General features: G+C 45.8%; 2 protein-coding genes across 9 annotated transcripts in view; one reads left to right on the plus strand and one right to left on the minus strand.

The window, feature by feature from the left end:
• Positions 1-21,680, plus strand: part of GREB1L (GREB1 like retinoic acid receptor coactivator) — a 127,264-nt gene extending 105,584 nt beyond the window's left edge. For all 6 annotated transcript variants that reach the window (XM_082752962.1, XM_082752961.1, XM_082752964.1 and 3 more), the window contains 15 exons: positions 989-1,328; positions 3,993-4,108; positions 4,472-4,716; positions 5,415-5,977; positions 6,503-6,605; positions 10,328-10,483; positions 10,673-10,812; positions 12,492-12,653; positions 12,973-13,177; positions 13,849-14,014; positions 15,031-15,258; positions 16,571-16,712; positions 17,147-17,347; positions 18,248-18,386; positions 18,782-21,680. In XM_082752962.1, the coding sequence (XP_082609088.1) occupies positions 989-1,328; positions 3,993-4,108; positions 4,472-4,716; positions 5,415-5,977; positions 6,503-6,605; positions 10,328-10,483; positions 10,673-10,812; positions 12,492-12,653; positions 12,973-13,177; positions 13,849-14,014; positions 15,031-15,258; positions 16,571-16,712; positions 17,147-17,347; positions 18,248-18,386; positions 18,782-18,945 (3,070 nt within the window). In that variant the 3' untranslated portion in view covers positions 18,946-21,680. The remainder of the gene's footprint in view (positions 1-988; positions 1,329-3,992; positions 4,109-4,471; positions 4,717-5,414; positions 5,978-6,502; positions 6,606-10,327; positions 10,484-10,672; positions 10,813-12,491; positions 12,654-12,972; positions 13,178-13,848; positions 14,015-15,030; positions 15,259-16,570; positions 16,713-17,146; positions 17,348-18,247; positions 18,387-18,781) is intronic.
• A 136-nt stretch (positions 21,681-21,816) lies between these two features.
• ESCO1 (establishment of sister chromatid cohesion N-acetyltransferase 1) overlaps positions 21,817-25,154 on the minus strand; it is a 33,206-nt gene continuing 29,868 nt past the window's right edge. For all 3 annotated transcript variants that reach the window (XM_082752967.1, XM_082752969.1, XM_082752968.1), the window contains exon 12: positions 21,817-22,680. In XM_082752967.1, the coding sequence (XP_082609093.1) occupies positions 22,533-22,680 (148 nt within the window). In that variant the 3' untranslated portion in view covers positions 21,817-22,532. The remainder of the gene's footprint in view (positions 22,681-25,154) is intronic.

The following is a 25,154-nucleotide window of genomic DNA, read 5'->3' on the forward strand; positions in this document are numbered from 1 at the left end:
GAAACAAAAGCAATGGTATGGTTTCCAGCAACGTGGTGTTAACCTGTTCTGCAAATCAGGAGGATGGATCTGTTGTAACTGTTCGGGATACAGTTCTCATGTCTCCATGTTTAACAGAATGGGATTGTTCTGCCTTCAGTTCCGGTTTTTTGCTATTCTATATCAGTCAATATGATTAATTGAAACTGTATCTATATTTAACAAGTAAAATGCAATATCAAATTAGCAACATGAATCATTAAATACATCCATATTGTCTAAAAATATGTAATTAATAAACGTGATACATATTAGTAAGGTCAATTAATTTCAGTAGATCAGTTCTTTAAGTTTCTTATTGCCTTTCTGACCAAGGGCAAGGGAAGAGACAGTGGCCACTATTGCTCTCTTTCTTTTCTTAAGATGTGGATTGGGAAGAGGATGAAGGAGGTCTAGTACACACGTAAATATTGCCCTAGTATTGAGGTTAGGATCAGACTAGAAAGTTTTGTCTCAGAGCCAGCAATCCCTATAGAGAAGTCTAACTTTCTGGTGGAGAGAGTGGGAAATAGGAAATCATGAAGTACTTCTTCCAGAAACCACTTGAAGCAGTGATGGTCCTCTGAGTTCATAGAAGCAGAAAACTTCTGGAGAGCAAAATTTATTAGCCCCTGCTCTTGGGGTGAAGCATATCTGAGATGATCCGTATCTCCGTTAAGTTAAAGATCTTCAGTTGAAGTTCTGTCCCAAATAAAGACGACAGGAGTTTGTCATTCCTTTTACTCAAGAGCAGGACTTTGCACTTTAAACATTCTCCAAATGCAGAAAATAATTAAAACACAGTTGGGTTTTGAGCGAAATTTTGGTCTGTGAAAATTAAAGGCTCCATTCTTCAAGCACTACAGAAAAAAATGGGTACATCTTTACTGCACAGTCCTGTTTTGTGGTGAATTTTCAGCCACTGCTGTGATTTTGCATGCGCTAACGCAGACCCCTTATCTCCCGAAAGGTACCCTCGGCTGCACAGCATGGTGATTCGCTGCTACCTTCTCATCCAGCAGTATTCCCAGGCTCTGATGGCTCTCACGACCATGGCCTCGCTGAGAGATCACAGCACGCCCGAGACGCTCAGCATCATGGATGACCTGATCACTTCCCCCGGCAAGGACAAGAACGGCTGCGGCCACATGCTCGTCATCAGGGTGCCGTCCGTGCAGCTGGCCATGCTGGCCAAGGAGAGGTTACAAGAAGTGAGGGACAAGCTGGGTCTGCAGTACCGCTTCGAGATCCTCCTCGGGAATCCCGCTTCAGAGCTTACGGTTGCCAAACACTTTGTGACCCGGCTGAAGGTGAGCAGAAACCACGAATTTCGGTGTCGTCATCTGACCGCTGGACGCATTTCGTGTGTGTTCCCACAGGTTTTAAACTTCATTATTGTATAGGAAAAGAGCCCCTGATCTTTATCTTTTCCAGGGAAGTATACAGGACTTCTGATGAGCATTAATGATTTAGGAACTCGGGAAAAAATTGAATTGTTTCTGGTCCCCAAAGTCAAACACCGGATGTTATCTTGCTTGTTAAAATTGAATAACAGCATGAGTCAGACAGGTTTCCTCTTTGAACCTCTGAAAGCAGAGCTCGGATCTCCCTAGACAAACTAATTATTTCCACCAGTTTATCTCTCGAGTGTATCTGACTGTCTGCTCTGCCTTAACCATCTTCTGCTCTTCTGGCAACTGGTAAAATATTCTGTTTGTTGTGCACTTATTTTCTCAAACCGCTGCGTGCTGAAAGCCTGTTCTGCACAGCACATATGCACCAAGCTAATTGCGTGGATTTATAAGAGGCTGGTACAACGAGCCACATCCACTTCCTGCATGAACCTTGCTACATTAAAAAAAAGTTTGGTCGCCTTTCTTACCAGCTTGAATGTAGTTCAGGTTATCTGTCCTGATCCCTGCTTCACGTCTTACACAGAGATTCATTTTCAGTTTCATTATGAGTTACAGTGTGTTTAAAAGCACACAGAAAATGAAGGAATTTTGTGAACCTTTCCTAAAGAGCTTCTCTACAACCAAGACCAGGTAAAATGTCCTTTAAAGTAGCCACCCCTTCTGTTTCTCAAACCCTGTCTGCTGCAGGAGAGGGAATCACAGAATGGTTTGGGTTGGAAGGGACCTCAGAGATCCCCCAGTTCCAGCCCCCGCCATGGGCAGGGACACCTCCCACCAGACCAGGCTGCCCAAAGCCCCATCCAGCCTGGCCTTGAGCACCTCCAGGGATGGGGCACCCACAGCTTCTCTGGGCAGCCTGTGCCAGGGCCTCTCCACCCTCTGAGCAAAGAATTTCTTCCTAATGTCAAATCTAAATCTCCCCTCTTTTAGTTTAAAGCCCTTTGTCCTATTACTACCCTGATAGAAAGTCCCTCCCCAGCTTTCAGGCCCCCTTTAGGTACTGGAAGGCTGCTATAAAGTCTCCCCAGAGCCTTCTCTACTTTAGGCTGAACAACCCCAACTCAATCCCTCTGTCATGTCACCAACGAAGGTGTTGGATAATGCCAGTCCTGATAGCAGCCCCTGAGGGTCACCGCTTGTTTCTGGTCTCCACCTGGAAGAGAAATAGGCACCTGTGGGTGCCCTGGCGAGGAGGGGAGAGCAGCAATGCTGTCATGGCAATAGAGGTCACCTTTTAAGTGTAATAAGTCAATCTGGGAGCCATTCAGAAGGGCTGCAGCTCTCTGCCCCTCCTGAGTAAAGTGGGCAAAAAATACATTGTTAGCATGCGGGTTTCCAGCTCAAACCTCCAGGTACTCAGGCTTCTTTTTCATTCTTTAGGCTAGAAGAAAGAAAAATCAGTTTTGAATCTGCCTTCCCCCATTTCATTTTCTTGCTGTGCACTTTCTCAAAACCTTCCAGCACGGGGAAGGCACAGCCAGGCTGACCCTGCTGGGCCAGAAAATCTCTCTCTGCTGCTGGGGCTGTTTAACTGAGCCAGCAGAGGCTGGTAGGTAGCTGGAGGATTTTTTTTTTTTTTTCTACGAACATGTTACACAGAAGATGCAGAAATCAGCAGGGGAAAAAAAATCAGGGCTGGGGAAAGAAAATTAGAGCCACGTAACAGAGAAGGGGAATGCTGTTCCAAATCATGCTCTTCCGAAGCTAAGAAAAAATTAGTCATAGGTTATTTCAGTGGAAATTTTCAGAAGGTAAAATGGCATGCTGAGTCACTGGTCTGCTATTGAGTCCTCTTTTCCAATCCCTTTCATCTGCCTGAGAAAATGAGTCATAAAACGCGGCCTTTTGGGGAGGAGGAAGCGTAAGGGAAGAACAGGTTGAGCACATGGGCTGAGAACTGAAGAACCGAGAGGGAATTTAAGACAGGGCTCTTGCTTTAGGTTGTGTTTTCCACAGAGTTTGCATGAGTCTGTAATTGATACACCTGTGGTGAATCTGTATCGATATCTGTCCATGCACAGGTCAATATTTTGATGGGCAGTTTGAGTGGTTGGGCTCGCCATCGGTAGGACTTGGCTCAACAGACTCCGTGCCTCAGCTAGGTCTGAATTTTCTTCCAACCTGGTTTTGTCCATTATTAAAAAGAAAGAAGAAGAATCTTCTTCCAGCAGAACGAATGCTGTAGCTCAGATACCTGCTGATTCTGAAACAACTGTGGCTTCTTTTCCTTGTCTGGAAAAGGGAAGGCTGGCTTCTTGCCTTTCCAAGCGATGGTCCCTGAGTCTGTCAGCTTTGCTTCCTTCTCACAGTTGCTGTGTGGTGCTCACGCTTCTCTTGCTTGAATGCTGATACAGTTGCTCAAGACAGAGCAGTGCTTGAGGAGGCTTCACCCAAAACAGAGAACCCTGATGAACTCAGCCGTGTTCACCAAGCTCTGCTGAGCCAAGCGCAGCCCTGTGTGCAAAGCAAAGTCAGGAACTGAAAACAAACAAAATAAAACAAGAGGTGATGGCTGAGAAGGTTTCATTTAGACGTGACTTGGATGCTCTCTGTTCACAGGCCTGGCGGGGCAATGAGCAGGATGACTGGATTCCTCGCACCTACCAGGATTTGGAGGGGCTGCCCTGCATCGTTATTCTCACGGGCAAGGATCCGCTGGGAGAAACCTTCCCCAGGTGCTGTTACGGCTCTTGCAATATGGGTGTTTTCTAATGTGTTTTGATAAATATTTTTTGGGGGGGGGGAAGTTATGTGGTTTGATACCAACTGGTCATTTTTTTCATAAAGAAGCACGTTTTAAGGGACTTTGGGAACAGTTTCAAATTTTGGAAAGTCTGGCTTGTGAAAAGTAAAGCTCCTGCACTGCGTGGGTCAGGGAACATCTGCGCAGAGCACCAAGGAGCACAGTGTGTTTTAAAATGATGTTATATTCACTAGTTGAACTGTTCGTGAATATTTAATCAGCAATTAAAGATAGGGAGTGTTGTTCAGGGTCGGAGAAATCAAACCATCCTTTCCTCTTGGCTTGGCTTTTGCAGGTCGCTGAAGTACTGCGACCTGCGGCTCATTGACTCGAGCTACTTAACTCGGACTGCATTAGAGCAAGAAGTGGGCCTGGCATGCTGCTACGTCTCCAAGGAGGCGATCCGAGGGCCCATTGTAGCTCTTGACCTGAGCGAGAAGGAGCAGGAGAAGGCTAATGGCAGCGAGAACGACTCTGATGAGCTGCTGATAGACTTGGACAGACCGCAGAGTAACAGCAGCGCCGTCACCGGGACCTCAGGTCAGTTGTCTGCTGCTGCTGCTCTAAAGAGTAAGTCTTTGGTTACCCATCGCTGGAATTTATATGCAAATATTGAGGTGCTTCATCAAACGGGAACGGCTTGTACCCTGCTGCAGGCTGAGCTGTGAAATATTATGTGCAGGTTCTTGCCGTGGGGAGCAATTTCCCTGGCTGCAGCTAAAAGGCAGCAGCGTTGCAGTGGGAGGATGGGTCCTTTATTATTATTTCTTTAATCTTGTATTTCACGTTCGCTGATGGTTTTGTCAGGTGGATCCTGAGAAGATCTTAAAAATCAGAGTAGAAATTTAACAGCATTGATGTTAGGAATAGCAAAACGCTGTGTAACTGGGGGGGGAGCTGTGGGTAGAAGTGGGTGTTTGCCTCCTGGCCAAGACCAGCAGGGTGGCTGGGTCTTGCCCTACCTCTTCAGGCCTCAGCAGAGAATCCTCTCCCACCAGACCTTTCCTTCCTCGCTTCTGCCTGGCACTTCTAGCTCCTTCCCTTCGTTTCCCTGTGAATTTGAGGTGTTAAGGCAGCTGGATCAAGCCTTTGCCAGGCACCAGATCTTACCACACACTTAAAGCTGCCTGGGACGGAGGAGGGAGCAGAGCCCACTTCACCTAAAGGCTGCAGTGAAACGAATGCCCTGTTCCCATGCCAGCCAGTATCTGCTCACTGCCTGCTCCCTGTTTCTCCAGGCTCCCTGGCTGACAACGGCGTCAGCTCCTCGAGCGCCGCGGACAAGTCTCAGAAGCAGGCACCGCCGCTCAGCTTCCAGACTGTGGCGCACAGCTCGGTCGACGAGGGGGCTTACCCTGCCTTCACGGCCGGGGAGACCCTGAAGCAAGAATGCGACTCCCTGGGTAACCAGCTGGCGAGCAGCACCACCTCCAAACTCTCGTCGCTGTCGTCGGTCTCCCAGGCCTTTCGGTGGCCCGGCCACTCGGCCAAAGACAGCCGGGCCCTGCGCGCCGCGCTGCCGCGCATCGTCATCCTCTCCAAAGCGGCCTACTGCCTCCTGAGCTCGCAGAAAAGCGGCAACCTGCCCTCCTCCTCGTCCCTCCTGCCTCACGCCGACGTGGCTTGGCTGAGCTCCCTCAGGCCCCTGCTCCACAAGGACATGAGCAGCGAGGAGCAGTCGCTCTACTACCGGCAGTGGACGACGGCCCGGCAGCACCACGCGGACTTCGGCGGCCAGGGTGAGGCGTCCGGCTTGAGGAGCTTTCACCCCAGGCGGCTGCTTTTGACGGGCCCACCACAAGTAAGAGCACGGTTCCTTCCCCTGGCCTTACTCGCAGGGTGAGAGGACGGGCGCTGAGGACTGCGGCAGGTGGAGGTTGTGCCTGAGAGGCCCCGTGAAACTCGCCCGCAGCGATGCGTTTAGAGATCAAAAATCGGTCAGAATGTAAGGTTAAGTTCATGCTGGAAGCGGTGAGGAAAGGAAGGGTGATTCTTTACATGTCCTGGTTTTTGAAGGCACATTGCATACTGGGGGATGGCACTGGGCATAAAATTGCCGTGAGCATAGCAGTGGAGAAGCAGTTTATCAGTGGTGATCTCCCTGCATAAAAAAAGTGATACAGGCTCTGCTCTGGGCCAGACTTTCCTCACAGATCAATTTTGTGATACCATTCAGCAAAACGGGCAATACTGAGTCTTGTTCTGTTTGCAGGCAGCACTAGAATGGCAAAATAACAGGGGTAGGCCCAAATGCATTGATCTGAATGTATCCTTCCTGTGCGGTAGCCTGGCTTGGGATTCAGACTGTTTTTCACCTCTGGTTCAGGTGGGAAAGACTGGCTCGTATTTGCAGTTCCTCAGGATCCTCTTCCGCATGCTGATCAGGTTGCTGGAAGTAGATGTGTACGATGAAGAGGAAATAAATGCCAGTGAGTATTTAGAAGTAATCACTAATATGCGTTATTAAGTGACTCTGTTACATATTAATAAGCAGTGACAAGTTTTTTAGGCTTACAAAGACTTCCTCAGTGACCCCTGCCACTTGTCCTGTCCACTTCTGTGCAGCTAGACCTGTTGTAGGCACCTGCATATATTTAAACAGAGATGATTAAAAATGTAAATTTGACGTGGGTCTTAACTGAGAGCTTTGAAGTGTATTTTGGATTGGTGTTATTTATATGCCACTGAAATGAAAGTGAATACAAAACTGTATATGGGAAACATCTACTTGCTAGTTTTTAAGCTGTGGCTGCTTTTAAACAGACAAAACAGATTGAAGAACACTACTTTTCTGGCTGAAACATCAGTATTACTATTTATGTTTAATTACCAGTTAGATAGCAATTATTTATTTGTGTTTAATTGCCAGTTAGATACCGATTTTTAGTAACACCGTCTTCTGTAACCAGTTTCCAGATCTTATGGTGAAGAACAAGGCTGGGGGGAAGACACCTCTCTGAATTTGTGCTCGTTTGTCAGATCTCACAGATCCATTAACTGCTGTGGCAGGACTTGGCCTTGAGAAGCACAAACCCTTTTCAAATTGATTCCTCTTAGGGTGTTCTTTACGTAACTCTGTGGTTGTAGTGAAGTTAACTCTGTGGTGCATGAATTTCGTGACCTGACATCCAGAAAATGCAATTGTTTTCAAACCTTTGAAAGGATTAATTTGCATTTCTGCTCAGAAAGTGCTATTAACTTTTTGAAAAATGCATTCCCCTTGGATTTGGAGCTGTGGGGACTGTTATTACCTCATTACTTGAACTAAAGTTCCCCAGAAACTTAGGATGAAATCAAAAAGTAAGAACAATTCTGTGCCATGCAGTCTGGTCTGTTGTGATCCCAGCAGCTGTGTCACGCCCCTCTCAGGAATGCATGAAGCTGCGTCAGAAGAGCAGATGGGGTTTACTTGGGGTTTTGGGTTGTGGGTTTGTTGCTCCCACAGCTTCTACTGGAATGCTTTTCCAGAGCCCTAACGCTCTGATGATTGAAAATATTTTTTTTTTGATTCCCCAACCCAAAGATACTCCTGTCCCTATTGTAAACATTTTGGGGGAGAAGGAAAACAGTGTTATTTTAAATCAAAATACTTCTGCTCCTTTTTGATGTTTGCTTCTGTGATGTAGCCATGCAGCAATCATCTTCCCTCTCAGCTTTCATCTAGCTAGCCTGAGCCGGCTTGCAGGATCCTCGCAAATGACAGGCTCATTATTCTTCTCACCGGTTTCGTACCTCCTGTCTGCACATCCATTTGCAATTTATTCTTCTGGTAGCTGGCTGACCAGAGCTGTATGTGAGACCCTGCGGGGCGTTTAACCAACCCAGAGTGCTACAGCTCCTGTGTTTCCCTGCCTCCACGGAAACCCCCCAACTGGGGAAACCACTTGGCTTCTCCATTTTCCCATTTCACTGACGCTGATCCTTGCAGGTTCCTCTGCACCTCAGTCATTTCCAGCTGAAGGACTGCCAGCCTACTGCAGAAATGCTTGCTATTAGTCCTTGATTTCAGTCCTATGACTCATACTTTTTTTTCTGTCGAATGTCATCCACTGGCTGTTGCTATCGTTTTTGGGGGCATTGAATTCTTTCTGGATGCTCTTCTAGTCCTTCCCTATATTGGCAGTGACTCCTAGATTTGTGTCACCAGCAAACTTAAGGCAATGGTGGTTGTTGGGTGGGTTTTTTTTTTTGGGATGGTGACATTAGGGAAAGTACTCAGCAGTATGCCCCTCTGCTGATCTCTGCTAACTTTGCTGCTAATCTCCATCTGCCTTAATGCTTACGATGTTACATGCTGCCATCTTCTGTTTAATCAACTTTGCAGACCATTCATTGTCTCCATTTTCTTCCAATGTGCCAATAATTCGCCGTATAGCATCATGCCAAATACTTTACCTGCTAAGAGGTAAGATGTGGGGCATTGCTTTTTGTTTAAAGAAATAGGTATGTTATATCTGTGTGATGAAAGTAGTGTGGTGTTTCTTTGGCCAACCCATGCTGAGTTTTACTGCATTTTTTCATTTACTTCAGCATCTTTATTTCCTTCATCCTCCCCAAGTTTTGAATAACACGAAGGCCAAAGTAATGGACGCAGAGTTTCATAGATCTCCTCTGAAATGGTGATGGTATCTGCATTATTCTTGCACTGAAATCAGGCTTGCACCTGACTTCAAACACCTGTTTTTTCAGGAAAGTGGCATGGAGATTATTCCTTCTCATTGTTCTCTGTGCGTATCAAGCTTTTAGAGATGTGTTTCCATCTCAGCTTACAGTGAAGCATTTGCTATAGCCAAGAAAATTTTTATTTGTTTCCGTGCACTTTTCTGAGGTCTTCCTCAGCTTGACATTTTGCAAAGCTTTTTTTATTTTTATTTTTTATTTATTTATTTATCTTGCACTTGACGATGTGTGAGAGTCAGAACTTTATTTGCTGATGGGCTGTTTCCATTCCTCTTGGACTTTGTTCATTCTTAGCGTCCCTTTTGCCTCTGAACACCTCCCGGCGTTCTTGCATTGCTCGGTGTGGTGGTTGCTGATGGTTTGGCAGCCGGGATTGCACGAAATCCAAGCCTCACTCACAGGCGAGTCCCTGGTGTCCTCAGTCTAGTGGGCTTACTGAACCAGCTCTCTCAGGATTTGTCTTTGTGAACACATTAATGAGCCTCACTTCATCCGTGGCACGTGTTAATTCGAGCAGTGCCAGTGAGGTAACAGCCTCTGAACTGCAGCTGGCTCACAGCCCTGTGGGGCAGTCTGGGCAGGGTGAGCGTGTCCTTGTGTGTAGACCCAGCATTCGTTTCGTCTGAGTTTGCCTTTCTGAAATCAGGAACCTCAGCTCCCTGCTTTTGTGTGGTTTTCCCTCTGATTTTAAACGGAATCAGCTCATATTCAAGCTCCAGTCCCAGCTCCAGCTTGTCACCTTTGGCCAGCGTTTTCTCATGTTCACGTTACTGAGACTTGATTCTCTACCTTGGACTTACCTCTATTGGATGAAGCAAAAATGTTCCAGCCGATCCTTGCTGGTCGCATCCCATTCTCAAGAATGTGTTTTTACCACCTTTATCATATATTTTATCAGCTTATAATACATATCAGTTCATAAGCTTATGCACCTTCTTTCTCCTTGCTTTCATCCTTCTGTCTTTGGATGCTTTTGCTTCTTGTTTGCCCCGTTCTCTCCTTTCCGTGTCTTAAAAAGGGATCCACAGAGGGACTGGAGACCTGCCTGTACCTTCTGCACGGACAGAACTGTTCATCTGAGCACTTCATGTATAAACATAACTTCATTCACCGAGTGAATTATGCCTCGGTAGCTTGATGAAGAGCGGAGCAGAAAGATACCCACGAGGCTGCTTCACCCCACAGTTTCCAAGAAATTGCCTTTTCTTTGAAATGTCTTTATGTCAAGTGCAATTTGAATTTTGGCAATATTCACAGAAAGGTTTGAGTTGGAAGGGACCTTAAAGATATCATCTGTTTCCAACCCCCTTGCTCTGGGCAGGGATATAATGCTTATGACATTAAAAGATGTCTTTTTGTGCGTGTATTTGTGCACCTCTGGGAACTCCTGTGCAATTGTAAATCAGCAAACGTCACGTAAACACCATTTAATGGGTACCTGGTACTGCTCACCTCAAGTGTGTTGTTGCAGATCATACGGAAAGCAGTGAAATTACTCAGTCCAGCAACGACCACTGGCCAGATATCGAGACCTTCAGTAAAATGTCTTTCGACCTGAGTGTACACGACCCCAAGTACAGAACTATAAGCCCAGTGTACACAGAACAACTGTCAAGAGTGAAACAAGGTAAGCCAAAGGAGAATTTTCTAGGAATACTTTTCCTTCAGAAATTATTTTTATGTTGGTTTGACTAGACACGTGAGCTTAAACAAGCCTTTTATCTCCTAACGATACAGAACAAAGCAATTTGTTCTTTACAGTTGTTGCCAGGCTCCCGGGCTCTGGTTTCTATCACTCACAACATTTCTTCTACAGAGACCAGCAAAGAAACAAAACCAGAGGAAGCGAAGAAAAGAGAGACGGTGTCCATGATGCTGACAAAATACGCAGCCTACAACACGTTCCACCACTGCGAGCAGTGCCATCAGTACATGGACACGAACCCTGCTGCACAGGTTGGTGCCAAGGCCCACGGCTAAACCGCATCCTTGATTTTTCTTGTGGTCTCCCCAGGCATACCGCTCTGGCCTCAGGACTCATGCTTTCACCTTCCCTGAGATGGAGCTGTTTAATTTCTTCCATTCTCAGGGGAGATATTGAGCTACAGACCCTGGAGCATCAACTGTGTCTGCTGCGTTCTGCACGAGCAGTTCTCTTCTCCAGCTGCCTCTGACAAAGGGTGAATATTGTGACTAGTTGTCTTGAGCCAAAGCGTTATTCAGCCTGCCCACAGGGCTCACAGTGTCTCGTGGCAGAGGACTGTAAAATTGAGGGAGATGCTTGTCTTTCCTAAATGCCAGCCATCCACACACCTCTGATGGGAGGCTTGAAGGCCTTACTTCTGCCTCCCTTTGCATGTAGTTGTGCGCGCTTCTCAACAGTAGCTTACGAGTCACGGGACAAAAAGGATCATTTTTAGCTGTTTCGTAATCCTTTTGAGCTCCAGAATAAACAGCTGTGCTCACGGGAGGCTGGCAGGTAAGATTTTTCCTGGTTGATAGCTCAGACATTATTAACCACCAGCAATGGTTGACTTGGAGGTTTCTCACCCCAGTTCATTCTTTCCTTGCTTACTAATCCTTCCCAACAGCTTGTTATTAACCCAGCAGGCTGACCTGGAACTGTACAGTGTCAGGTACTGCACAGCAGCCCCAGCAGATCTGTTTGAAACCTCGTGCTTCATTCAGCATGTTGACACAAGCAAATCCTCCCAGAAGACTCCTTTGTTCCCTTTACACGTCTTTGTCAAACACAGTGATGAGTAATAAATATGAATATCCACTTGTACGCCTGAGCTGTGCATGTAGAATTAGGAGAGTTAAACTCAGAGAAATTAGATAGCCAAAGGGGAGTCACTGGGTAATGAGGAGGGGAAAAGATACGGAAATGCTCTAGCAGAACCTAAATAAAACCCTTTATATTCTTCATCCACGCTTAGGCTGATTATTTTGGTTGTTTAGTAAAGATTATAGAGGGGTGACTGCTAAGAGTAAATGGTTTGACCTTGAGCTAAGACACGTGCCTCTCGAGGATGAAGTCTTACCAGATATGCAGGCACTTTGTATCCACGTACATGGCTCCGTGCAGCGCTGTGCAAGCTCAGGCTCACCCAGATACCTCACAGCCTTGTTAACGGGGTCTGCCTTGGTTACTTAGCTGCTTACCAGAGTGCTGCCACAGGACAAATACCACCCTAATGCGGCTGTGCTGCTGCCTGTGAATGGCAGAGCTCTCTGCTGTGGAGGCAGAGCCTGCTGTTACCTGTGTCTTTGAATCTTCTGGGAAAATGTGTTGGGACGGTTTCTTTCCCTGTGTCTGTGTATTTCATTTCTCCTTGTAAATACCGACAAATAATTTCCAGCTCAGACAGCCTTTAGAAGAGCCCAGGTGGGCCAAAGATGGTTACTGGTACAGAAGGCTGGCTGTTGTAATAGCGAGGCAAGTTTCATGCCTAAACAATGCAGCTTATGGGAGAGGAAATGAGAATATAATAAAGTTAGCTACTGAAACAAAATGTTGTGGATGTTCTTTTGTGGTGGCTGCCAGTATTGTGACTGCAAGAGCAGGCTGCCAACTGCTCCTTTTGGATTACCTGCTTGCAAATCCTTCTCCCGCTTCTTTTTGTTTTATACAGGTGTCTGACTCCACCCTGCATGCGTTCACATTTTCATCCTCGATGCTAGGAGAAGAAGTGCAACTGCATTTTATAATCCCCAAGTCCAAAGAGAACCATTTTGTCTTCAGCAAGCAAGGAAAACATCTCGAAAGCATGCGGCTCCCACTCGTTTCTGACAAGGTGCGTGTGCTGCTCTCGTCCATCTGCTGGCTGCATACGCTGAGTGCAGTCAGCTTGACAGACGTTTGCAAGTCAGTGGTGGTTGGCAGGTTTATTTTTTCCTTCTTTTATCTTAGTCCTTTGCATAATTCTTACCTAACTCTCCTTAGAACTGGAGTTTTTGAAGAGAATCGTCCCTATTTGTCTTCCTAGTATCCCAGTCCTGGCGTGTTGCAATGATCAATAACGTTCAAGACCAGAATATATAACAAATAAAAACCCACGTCAGGAATAACCAGGTTTTTATGTAATGTTGGCCAAATGTCTCCTGTTCTAGCAGAATTTGAACGCAGTCAAGAGTCCAATCTTCACTCCATCAAGCGGACGCCACGAACACGGCCTCTTGAACCTCTACCACGCCATGGAAGGCATCAGCCACCTCCACCTCCTGGTGGTCAAGGAGTACGAAATGCCGCTGTACCGCAAGTACTGGCCCAACCACATCATGCTCGTCCTGCCTGGCATGTTCAACAACGCTGGCGTTGGTAAGAGACACCGGCAGTGCTGTGAAAACACCAACATCCGTGCTGGGCAACACGGGTCACCTTGTGAAACGCTTCACAGTGCTGTGGCAATAGCAGCAAGCTGTGTGCAGAATGTGGTGGTTTGAAAGAAATGCTGCGAGGGACATAGGGGGGATATTTGCAGTGATCACTGCCTTCTCAGTTTAAAATCTGATGGCTTTTCGGCCGTATTTGGTCATTTTGCTCAGCCCTGCTGTGTGAATGTTCATTCTAGACATTTTACACATTTTTCTTTTTCTGTTAGCTGAAGCTAAATATTAACTGCAGCTGAACGCTGGGGACTTGAACTTTGGACTTCATTTTCCTGGAGTTTCGGAGTTCTTCCTGCGAGAAGTTTTAAATAGCTTCAGTTTTCAGATCTCAGACACTCTTTGATTCAAGTTATTCTTTCAGTGCCCACTAAATCACTTTCTGTAGTCTCTTAAAAAGCCTGCTTTTCTTCATAGCTTGCCTTTTAGATTGCAGTCACACTGAAAAGGGGCCATTTGGATTTCTTTTTAAACTGAGATGTTCTGAGCACGAAGTTCATAAAGGGTAATGATTGCAGCTCATTGCGTAGCCTTCCTTTGGGAAGAGAGAGCGATGAAGTCAAACCGAGATCTCAGTCCGTCCCCATTCCGGTGTTTCCTCAGGTGCTGCCAGGTTTCTGATTAAGGAGCTGTCCTACCACAACCTGGAGCTGGAGCGAAACCGCTTGGAGGAGCTGGGGGTCAAACGCCAGTGCGTGTGGCCTTTCATTGTGGTCATGGATGATTCCTGCGTGCTGTGGAACATCCACAGCGTCCACGAACAGTCCAGGTGAGTCACTACCCAGCGCAGGGCAGTTTCTCCGACCCAGCAGGGACAGCAGCACCGCTCCAGTCAGCACCTGCAGCTCCGGCTCATCTGTAGCATCCGACAGCGAGTGGAAGACCAGACAGCTGGGAAAGCAGGGCAGCTGGAACTGCTGGGAGTGCACTCAAACTACGGCTAAGAGAGCCGCTTTTGGCAGTGACTTGGATGCAGAAACATCAGGCAGGCTATCCAAAAGGCCTCACAGCGGTCATTATCTACTCGATTGCTAGTTAAATAGTCCAGGAACAGCACGCTTGGACACTAGATCTATTCCCTAAAATGCCAAAAAACCGCATCCTTCTCCTTGCTACCATCTGCCCCTCACTCAGGGCAGGGGGAAGGCTGCAGATTTGTCCTGCTTGCCACCGACGTCCAACCTAACGCTGTGACACGCTTCCACCTGGCTCTGCCCTTACGGCCGTGTCCCACAGCGAGCATCGTCTGCAAACCTCTGCCTGTGCACAGCTGTGCCGAAAGCCACTCGCGCTTTCAGTGACTATTTGGGGTGATTTCTCAGTATTTTACTTCCCTCGTTTCTTTTGATTCAATTTATGTTTACCAATGAAAGGTTTGTTTCGGAAGCTTCTGCTTTTCAGAAGGCTTTAAGCTGTCGCTCTCAGTGCCTGTGCTGTTCATTACCGAAAAAACAGCCTTCCAGAAATGCTGCATGAGGTGATTCCTTTTCCTTTTCTAAATTGCTGCAGAAGACCTGATTCTGCCGAAGAGCCCGTTTTCCTCGGAGGAGTAAATTGAGGGGATAAGATGAATTGGCTGCTGTTTAAAGTCTGTGTTTGTTTATATATTTTACAGCACAGGGAATAAACAGTAGTGATTGCTAATGGACTTTCTTGGACCTGTATATACATTCCATTAATTATACAAATATATAGATATATTCACACACAGAAGCACTTATATATGGCACGTGTTCTATAAGCATAATCAGCCAGCTTTGTATGTTGTATGATTACATTTTGCAGCCAGTCCCTGGAGCCTGAGGGTACCAGTAAGAACGTCTCCTTGAAGAGTGTTCTCCAGCACATGGAAGCCACCCCCAAAATCGTTCACTATGCAATACTGGGCGTGCAGAAGTGGAACAGCAAGCTGAATGCCAGGAGCACGAAGGCTCCGTTCTCCAGGTGCCACGTGCGTGACTTTATACTGCTCAACATAGACCTGACCCAGAATGTGCAATATGATCTGAACAGGTAGGCAAGACGTGCTGGTGCTGAAAGGGGGTGGCGTGACGAGCAGCTTGTCGCTGTGTTTTCTAAATGCTTTGGGGATAAATCAGAGGGTCCGGGCTGAGGTACACGATCACAGCACAGCGGTACACGCTGCGCCAAAAGAGCTGCCGGAGGGAGACTGTGAGGCGAGGCAAGGGAGGGCTGCAGAGGACTGAAGGGGCAGGGATCAAAGAAGAAAAGCTTCAGGAGAAAAAAATAAATGAGGAGGAGAGCAATAATAGAGGGAGGAGGCCAAAGTGACAGCAGTCACAGGAAGCGTGTGGAGCCTTTGTAAGAGGCAGGAGCCTGCTGTGTGACTGAGAGCAGGAGTGTAGGCAGAGGCTGAGCACTGCTACGCCACATGCCCTGAGGAGGGATTCCTGGCACTTCGCTCACCTCTCCTCCCTGTTGCCACCTGGTTTGGGACTTAAAGTGATGAACAGTTAACTTTCCGCTATAAACTTTCTTTTCTTCCCTTCCTCTTTCCAACTCCATCCTAAAGCATTTAAATAAACCACTGTTGTCATGGGGTTTTACCTCTAATTCTCATCACAGACATTGGGCTGGCAAAATCCAATTCCCTGTCCCCCTGATCGTGGCCAAGTGAGTTTGGAGTAAACCCTCTCTCTGGCCCTGGGGCATCTCCTGCTGCTATTTTCAGGGATCCCGTGTATTTGAGCGAGGAGCTGCAGCCAGCCAGTGCAAGCCAGGGTCTGGCATGGCTTGCAGAGCGCTTGATGTCACGTTCTCTGCCCGGCTGAATCATGAGATGGGAGTCAGCCCACAGACAGGAGCATCACATCTGAAGTAACGCAGGGTACGCGTTAGGTATCTGCTGCTCTGTCTCCCGCAGCCAAATATTTGTCCAAGCCCGTTTCTCTGGAGGCTGGACACTGCAGCGCTCTAAAATATGTCAACTCTAAAATACAGGGGAAAAAAAATAAATAAAAAAGAGAAGGGAAAAAAAAGGGAGGGGACGAAGTGCTCGGTGCCAGTACATGACGAGGGTGAGAGGCATGGCCAAGCTTGCTACGAGGAAGAAACCTGCAGGCATGCTGAAAAGTGAAGATTTGTTTTGTCTTTGGATTACCTGAAACCGCTTTCCTACACCGGGAACACGCTGAGGAAATGGTTCTTAGGAGCTGTGCAGAGAATTTGTACAGGAACCGTATCGCACTGTCTCCAGAAATCACTGCTAGGCCAGCTCTGATGCATTTTAGCCGAGGCTGTGTGAAAGCTGGCTTACTCCCAGCAGCAGCACAGCTGGTTTAGTCATCTTGTGTTTAATGTCCAGGTATTTCTGTGAAGATGTAGATTTTAATCTGAGGACCAACAGCAGTGGCCTGCTCATCTGTCGCTTCAACAACTTCAGTGTCATGAAGAAACATATCCAGGTTGGAGGACAAAAGGACTTCATCGTTAAGCCTAAAATCATGGTGAGTGTGTGTGTGTGCTCCCCCCTACACTGAGGGTAAAGTCAGGACCTGGTTACCTTAGAAAGAATGAATTTTTTAGCCCTTTATGTTTATTTAGGGCTTATTTGAAATCTAACATTTATAATCTGTGGTAGGGCTGCCACCTAAATAGAAAATAATAAATACATGGCTAATTATAAATTTTTAACAACAATTCTCCTGATCTATTAATGGTTTTACACTAAAACAGTTTTAAACTAAAAGAGGGGAGATTTAGATTAGGCATTAGGAAGAAATTCTTCACTCAGAGGGCGGTGAGGCACTGGCACAGGCTGCCCAGAGAAGCTGTGGATGCTTCTCTGCCATGGTGACCCCTTCCCTAACTGGATGAACTCCTGCAGAGAAGATGCACTTAGAGGGGGGGTTAAAAGTTGCTCTCCTTGGTTTTGTTGCAGGTTTCGGACAGCCTGGCACCAATAATGCCTCTTCAGTACGTCTGTGCCCCGGACAGCGAGCATACCTTGTTGGCAGCCCCATCGCAGTTCCTCCTGGAGAAGTTCCTTCAGCACGCGACGTACAAACTCTTCCCCAAGGCCGTTCACAACTTCAAGAACCCGGTGCTGGCCATTGACTGCTACCTGAACATCGGGCTCGAGGTACAAAACACACAGGGGTAACGGGGACCGGTAAACACCAACCTTCACTGCGACTCGTTCTTTAGGTTGAAAAACCCCTTTTGTGAACCCCCAGCACCACGGGTAGCGTTTGAAGATGCTGATGTAAAACATCTCTGGTGTTTGAGCTTGAAGGAGCTCTGGGGGGCTGGCAGTAAAACCTCCTTGCTGGGTGGTGCGGGCAGAGACCAGAGGGAGGGGGCACGTCCATCTTACGTAAATAATATTTCACATAGAGCAAAAGTCCTGAAGTGATGCCACTTTGCCGTGACAAAACTGGGTGTGCTCTGTAGCTTTCTGTACAGCTACCCACAGAAGTTTTCAGATCACTGTCACACCCATGTTTTTACAGCACGTTATCATCTGTGCTTGCTTTATCCTTGCAACAAGCTTGTTCTGGCTGAGAGTTTCTGATGCAACTCTTCTGGTGGCTCGCTTCACTGATGGACGAAGCTCTTTCTGTGCAGTGCTTCTCTCCATTTATTTACAGGCTCTTCTTTTTGTGAAATGGGCTTCTAGGGAAACTTTTTTTATTATTTTTGCAAGTGTATCTATAGATAGGCAGATGTAATTTTTGAATCCTTCAGTCAGTTTGAACAGGGTCTGAAGCAGAGGGAAAGCCCAACATGAGTTTTTTTCTGGCCTGTTTCACAGAGGTCAGTGGCAAGGCAGAGGAGAAACCCTTCAGTACAGGAAGCGTCACGGCACTGAAACGCGGGAGAGTCCCAGTGCTGGCAACCACTTGGCTGGCCACTGCGGCCAGCAAAAGACACGCGGCTGCACAAAGGAGCTGGCGCTTCGCCAGTTTCAGTGCCCGTGTAATTAGTTAACTAACGTTTGCTAACGGAGACGGGCTGCCTTTCTTTTCCCCTTCTGTTCCAGGTGGCGATATGCTACGTTAGCTCCCGCCCGCACTCGGTCAACGTCAACTGCGAAGGGGTGTTTTTCAGCGGACTTCTGCTCTATCTCTGTGACTCTTTTGTGGGCGCGGACCTCCTCAAGCGGTTCAGGTTTCTGAAAGGTAATCACCTTGCCCTGCTGCACAGCCTTGTTGCCTTGCTTGCCTGTGAAGCGGTAGCACGGAGGAATAGGGAACGGTTAGAAGAACAGACAGGTTCATTAAGCAGCTCCGTTTGCGGTTGCTGCTGCCATTGTGGAGAAGAAGCAGATGGATTGTTTATTTTTGGAGTGTAAAATGCTGCCCCTTTAGTAGTAAGCGCAGGCAATTGAACCTTAGCTAAGCTTTGATAAATCACGTTCATTATGTTATTATAAAGTGACATCATGTGCTCTGCTACAGTTCGTGCTCTCTGCTACAGTTGATACTAATGCCTTGTACTTACACTGCCTAGGGCAATGAATTGAGAAAAGACAGTTGTTATTGTACCGAGGATCTAACGTGCTTTTCCATTGAAGGTGCCACGCTGTGCGTCATATGTCAAGACAGGAGCTCGCTACGGCAGACGATAGTCCGCTTGGAGCTGGAGGACGAGTGGCAGTTCCGCCTCCGGGATGAGTTTCAAACTGCTAACAGCAGCGATGACAAACCGCTCTATTTTCTTACTGGACGCCATATATAAGCTTCGATAAGACACCAATAACAAAGAAAAAAAGAACTTTTTAAAAAAAAAAAAAAAAGTACAATCACTGTGGAGCAAAGTGCAACCAATATTTATCTAGACTTCTCTAAAGGATTCCCCAAAATTCTAAAGTAGGCTTTATTCCTAGGTATAAAATTACCACAGCAGTTACGATTTGAAGGATCGTGGATTCGCGTTATGTTCTCATCAGTCCCAACCGCTGGCACTAATCACACCGCCAGCCGAGGCGTAGGATCTAGGAAGAGGACGTGATTTGGTCAATGAAGAATTCTCTTTACCTTCAGCTGAGCTAGGGGAAGAGGCTGCTTTCCGCAGCTGCTAGCTTGAATGTGTTACAAGAAACTCAGCGCAGCATATGGGATTTATTGAAGATACGTGGAGGAGAGCCCGCTGTTTCTCTTCAGCTCTGTACTTCGGTACGGGAATACTCAGGGGTTTGAAACTACAATGTAACGTAGGTATTTGTATTAAAAGGAATAGTCTTGTTCTCTGTGCAGTGTTAGTTGAAGATTTGTAATTGTGTATGTATTGAAGCTGTCTTTGGCAAAATTTCCACAGGTGTTCTAAGTTTACTACTTAAACCTGAACAAATCAGCAGAGGCGTGGCAGGCACCGTGCACACAGGCGCTCCCAGCAGCGTTACTTCACCCGCTAGGTACCTTGGCTTGCTCGGTGTCCTCACGCAGCTCCAGCTGGCTGCAGGTGTAAGATCAGGTCTGTCCGTTCACGGCCGTAGGTGATTCAGGTGCCAGGAGGGCAGCAGTGCCGGGGCTGCACTGGGGAGAGAAAAGAAGAGTCCAACTGAATGAGAGCAGCGCGTACAACAGCTTAGGGGGGAAATCCTGAGGAGCTGGGGCTGCTCAGGAGAGATTCTGTCCAGAAGCAACCCCCACCTAGCACCGCCAGCCCCTCGTTTGGTTGACCCCTGTGCATAGTGGCTGTGGCCTGCGAGCTGCTCCAGAAAGAACACAGCATGGTACGATTCGGCTGTCAGGGTTGAAGCACACCAGTACGCTGTTTTCCTCGTGCAGTTAACCAATTGGTGTTTCCAGATCTTTCCAAAATAAAAATATCCCTGCACATCATAACCCCATTTATTAAAAAGTGCAGCATGTTTTTAGAAGAGGTTCAGGTACGTTCATCTAATCCCCCCAAACCTAACACATCTTGCTTTATCCTTGACCTACAACTCATTGGAGAAGGACCTGCCAAAGCTGCATTTTTTTTTAAACAGTGTCAATTGAGCAACTTCTTTATCTGGTGAAAAGGTGTTTACAAATGGGAAAAACAACATATATTAGACTGAGGCTAAAGGAAAATGGGTTGCATATAAATGTCTTAATGTAGCTTCACTCTGATGCTGTACATTTGGCAAATTTCATGTGAACAACCCAGTTCTGTACATTTATATTTTCCTTCAGACACAACCTGCCTTATATTTAACACTTGGAAGATGTAGGAACGCACACGATGCTTCTCGAAGCTTTTGGTACGCAACTGACTGCGTTCCAGTGTTTCTGGTTTTGCCAGAAGGGCTGCAGGACACCCCGAGTCTCAGTGTGAAGCGTGAGGTACTGAGCCGTCAGGAAAAGGTTCCCTTTTGTTTGTGTATTTGATGTTTGCACTAAGTTCTTAAAAGTCCAGGTGCTGAGACTACTCTGGCGAGTTAGCCCTCTGGTGAGGCAGTGCAAAATTGTCCTGAAGGTTGAGCACGAAGTCAGAACGTCAGCGTATTTGCCTTCCTTTACCGAGGAACAGTAAACCAGTTTCCTTACCTCTCTCTCTGCCATGCAGAAGCAAGGAGCTTTATAATGGAAAAGAGGATAGATACTAAGAAGCTCAAACCCTGTAGGCCTGGCCGGTTGAAAACTTTTAACTTGTTGCCTGTGAATTCCTGGAAAGGATACTGTTATTTGACATCTGGGTTATCGTTATTCCTTTTTCGGTTTAAGCCTCACCATCAAGGCCATTCTTATGAATGTATTAAATTGGCCAGCGTTATATTTTTCCTGTAGATGTTACTGTCTATTCGCAGGTTAAATTTGAATGTAAACTAAGATTTAAAGAATCATATTCAAATGCTTTTTGCTTAACTTATGTAATTGCTTTTTGTGACTTTTGGAGGAGGGTTCAAAACGTTGCTTTCCTAGTGTAAAGTTTTCTTAACCAAAAACTTGGTGAATTTAGCTTCACTAGTCAGTCTACCTCATGTTATTGTTTATGAACTGAAACTGTCTGAAGTTGTGGCTATGGTATGTTTATAATGTGCTTTCATTAAATTTGAATATATTAAGTTACCATTTAAGACTGCCTCTATTTTAACTGTTTGCACCAGACAAAGTTTATGTTGTTGTTGTTTTTTTTTTTTAAATGCCTTAAAACGTAGTGCTTATACCGGAGAAACTCACAGCATAGTGCTACACTGAGTGTTACTTGTTACAAAAAGGTTAGTTCAGCATCCTGCCAGTCCTACGGATTTTTCAGGCTGGGTACCTGTGATCTTAGAGTTCCAAAATTAAAAAACCACAAATGTTTAAATTTCACCTGAATCTTACCCATCCCACAGTATGGTTTTTAAGCCATTTTTCAAGTATGAACTTACTACCTCCCATCTTACCTCATAGCAGGTTGCTACTGAGCCAGAGCTGCTGGGAACTGACCGTAAGCATGCAATGCAAACGCGTTGTCAGTCAGGTGATTCCGGTCCCAAGCAGGTGAGATGCAGTGGCTGCTTTCCAAGGAGCACTTCCAAACGCCCAGCAGCTGCCTTTAGCTGCTAAGGTAATCTCTCACAGAAACGAAAGTATAAAACACACCGAAGATTCATTCACACTCGGTATCAATACAGAGTAACTTTAGAAAAAGCTATCAAGAATTTTATTTTCAATCTATCTACATTATGTACAGATCAAGAAAGGCCACAGCAGTTTTTCAACATACAAACCCTTTAAAAGAGGAGAGCTTTATGAAGGAGCGACAAGTATCCAAGTGAAGTCCGCTAACAGAGGTATATACTCAGTACAGCACTTGCAGGGACACCAAGAGCACACCGCTCCGTGGGGGTTTCATTCCACCTCTGCGGGAGACGGGAGGTAAAACGAGTTTCCCCGCAGCCATCACCCAGGCTGCCCTTACACCCGGCCGTGCGCAGGATGCATGCCAGGAGCTCAGGCTTGGACTCTGCTGCCTCACCCACCCGCGGTGTTTAAGCACTGGTATATCACCACGTTAAGAACTTCAGCAGGTACTCATCAGTGAGACTATAGTCTTTGCATTTTAGTTTACAGTCCACTATGAACAATTTTCTGCTGCATGTAAACATGACTAACTAGATAAAATACAATCAAACTTCTGTAAAAGTTAATAAAATATCTTTCTTTTAAAAAAACAAAGTTAGCCTATTACTGCATTGTTTACAATTTTAATAAAATAGTACAACCTTTTGGTTGTTACCAGTCCTGAGTTCACGGTAAGAAAAATGGCCCTGGCTTCTGCGTAAGGTCTGCACCGATTCAGTACATTTTGGCAGAAGTCTCCCGATAAAAAGGGAATTCCTTCAGAAGCAGTTAAGTCTGATGCTGTCCATTGAGGAAGTTGTATACTAGGAACTGGCCGGTGCCACAGTACTGCGTCGCAAAGAGTTTTCCATCAGGAGTGGGGTCGGAGAAAGCAATTTCTTCTTTACTTAAGTATGAGCCATATATGAAGTTGCTCCTGTTTGGAAGAAAAAAAGAACACAACACATTAATCACCCTCAGGAAATAACGCAAGAGTATTTATGCTATTAGGCTACAACCCATCAGAAACCTCCATTTATATTCGCTATATCCTCTTTCCAAATGGTAAAAGGAATCATTCGTGCTAGGAAGGTTTTGGTATCTTAAGAAGTGTTTGTAGAGGGCAATTTCATCCGAGTTGCAACAACAGTTCAATTTCAGAGCTTAAAAGAAGGTCTGAAATCATTCCAACTATTTCTTCACAGAAAAGACACTGCTAGAACTATGGGGCTACAATCACCAGGAATGAAAATGTAAGCTGCAAAGCAGTTAGGGTCCTGACTGAGGGGTCTCAACAGACCAGATGAAATTTCAAGTTTCTAGTTTGAAGAAACAAATAACAAATAAACAAAACATTTGACATTTGGATAGAGCACAGCTTGGATTAATTTAGGACGTTTAAGAACATAGCACAAAATTCCTAAGTGATACATTTTCAATAGCGATTACATGAAGATTCGATCTAACTTCATGAAAATATCACATACATGTTCTATTCTTACTTGAAGGTAGGAAAGAATCAAGGATACCACTGTATTTTTTTGGATGGCTATGTGAGCAAAGTTAGAAAACTGATCTCAGGCTTTAAGACCTTGGTGATGGGAAAAACAAAATAAACTTCTTTGGAAACAGAAGAAACTCCCAAAGTTACCTTTTTGAGTTCTGGTAAAATATACTTGCAGGTACTTGCAGAGCAAGTGTTAACACCTATCATATATGGACATCTCCATTACATCTTGAGGAAAAGACAACAGCAACAAAGTCTTTTTTCAATTATTATCAGCTTTATTGCCTTCTCAATAGTATATTACTACCTTTAGGAAGATGATTTTGGAAAATACCAGTCAAGACAGTCTGAGGACCTATTTATGTATTGCATTGTGTATTTTTGACTCCAAGCGTTGCAAGCTCAAGTGAAATGGAGCAGACGCTCTCAAAGTGAACTTAACTTCTGCTAGGATACCTTCAACATTTTGAAGGCGGGATTTAGCTGGCTACCAGAATCATCCTGTTCATACTGCCTTTTGCTCAGGGAGACACTGAGGCTGAAGCTTCACCAGCAGCTGAGCAGATCCAACTGCTTACTGCCATTAAAAAGCAGGCCTTGCTCCTTTACGTCGCCTTCTGCAACTTCCTGCGCTCCCTCCCTCACACCAAACCCAGCGCACATTCAGCCTTTCTGCAAACCAGCTAACTGGGCATCAAAAAAGAGCTCTTTTGGGTGAACCTGCTTTCTACTACTTAGCAAATTAAAAATGATCTAGTGGAAGGCTAAACGAGCACCAGAAAACTGTAAAAGGTGAGGTGCAGTGCACAGCTAAGAGGAGAACTGACACCTCTTCTTGATAGCAGTAACAATCCATTAAAAAGGACTCCAAGGATCCTTTAGAGCTGTGACTGAGGGAACAGCTCAAGCATTGCTCTGGGAAGAAGTCCTTCCAGCATAAATAGTTTATAGGATACTACTGAATACACGGATTAAAAATCAGCCTCCAAAAAGAAAAGCACCCCAAAATCATCATGGTAATATGCTTATCTGAATCCAGTTCTACAGCTGATAGTTCAGACAGAACGTGACCTAACAGGAAATTTCGAGTCACTGCACCAGCCATTTGGATGCATTTATCTTGCTGTGGAACAGCTTTGCCAGGCTCTCCAAATAGCTGAGAGTGTGAGGACTGGCAGACACACGAGCGTCCCTGTGCCACAAACTCCAACAGGATGAGGCTAGCCAGGCAGCTGGCACAAACCTGACAGCCCAGCAATAACAAGAGTTGGGTAGTTTTACACATCACTCAGGACAGGGAGTCAGACTTCTAGGAAATGTCACTAGAAGAAAGTATTTTAATGTTTAGGAGTTTCCAGAGAACAGGGGAAAAAAGAAAAAAAAGAAAAAAAGATGAACAAAGGTTTGGAGATTCAACATTTTTAACATTTGTCTGAACAGCAGTGTGAATATTTGTGTCCTTTTATGCATCTAGTACTTAGTCCTCAGCTGAATACACTCATTACAAGCTACTAAATCTCTATGGAAGTTAATGTTACAGAAGTCTCAGCAAACCTGAGCAAAGCCAAAAAAATAAAAAGGTTAAAACTATCACTGAAGTACGGCTGTTAGCCACTTGACTGTATCAAATAGTTCTGGGTACGTGTTTCTGCTCTTTTCCCTTTGCTACCTCTACGGAACAGACACTTGGCCAATGATTAGGTCACAGTCCTTAACACTGTGACCTTAGATACTCTGACCAAAGACAGTCTCACTTCCTCCACTCGTAATTACCTCAGAGGAATTTACCCAAGCTCATCTGCAGTCGGCTAGGCTGGCTCATTACAACTGCACTTAGCATAAAGGTTACTGTTAAGACAACCTGCAGAACACTGAGTTCAGTTAGTTACTGAACACCACAGAAC

This window comes from Aythya marila, assembly GCF_965140915.1.
Source record: "Aythya marila genome assembly, chromosome: 2".
Taxonomy (NCBI): Eukaryota; Metazoa; Chordata; class Aves; order Anseriformes; family Anatidae; genus Aythya; species Aythya marila.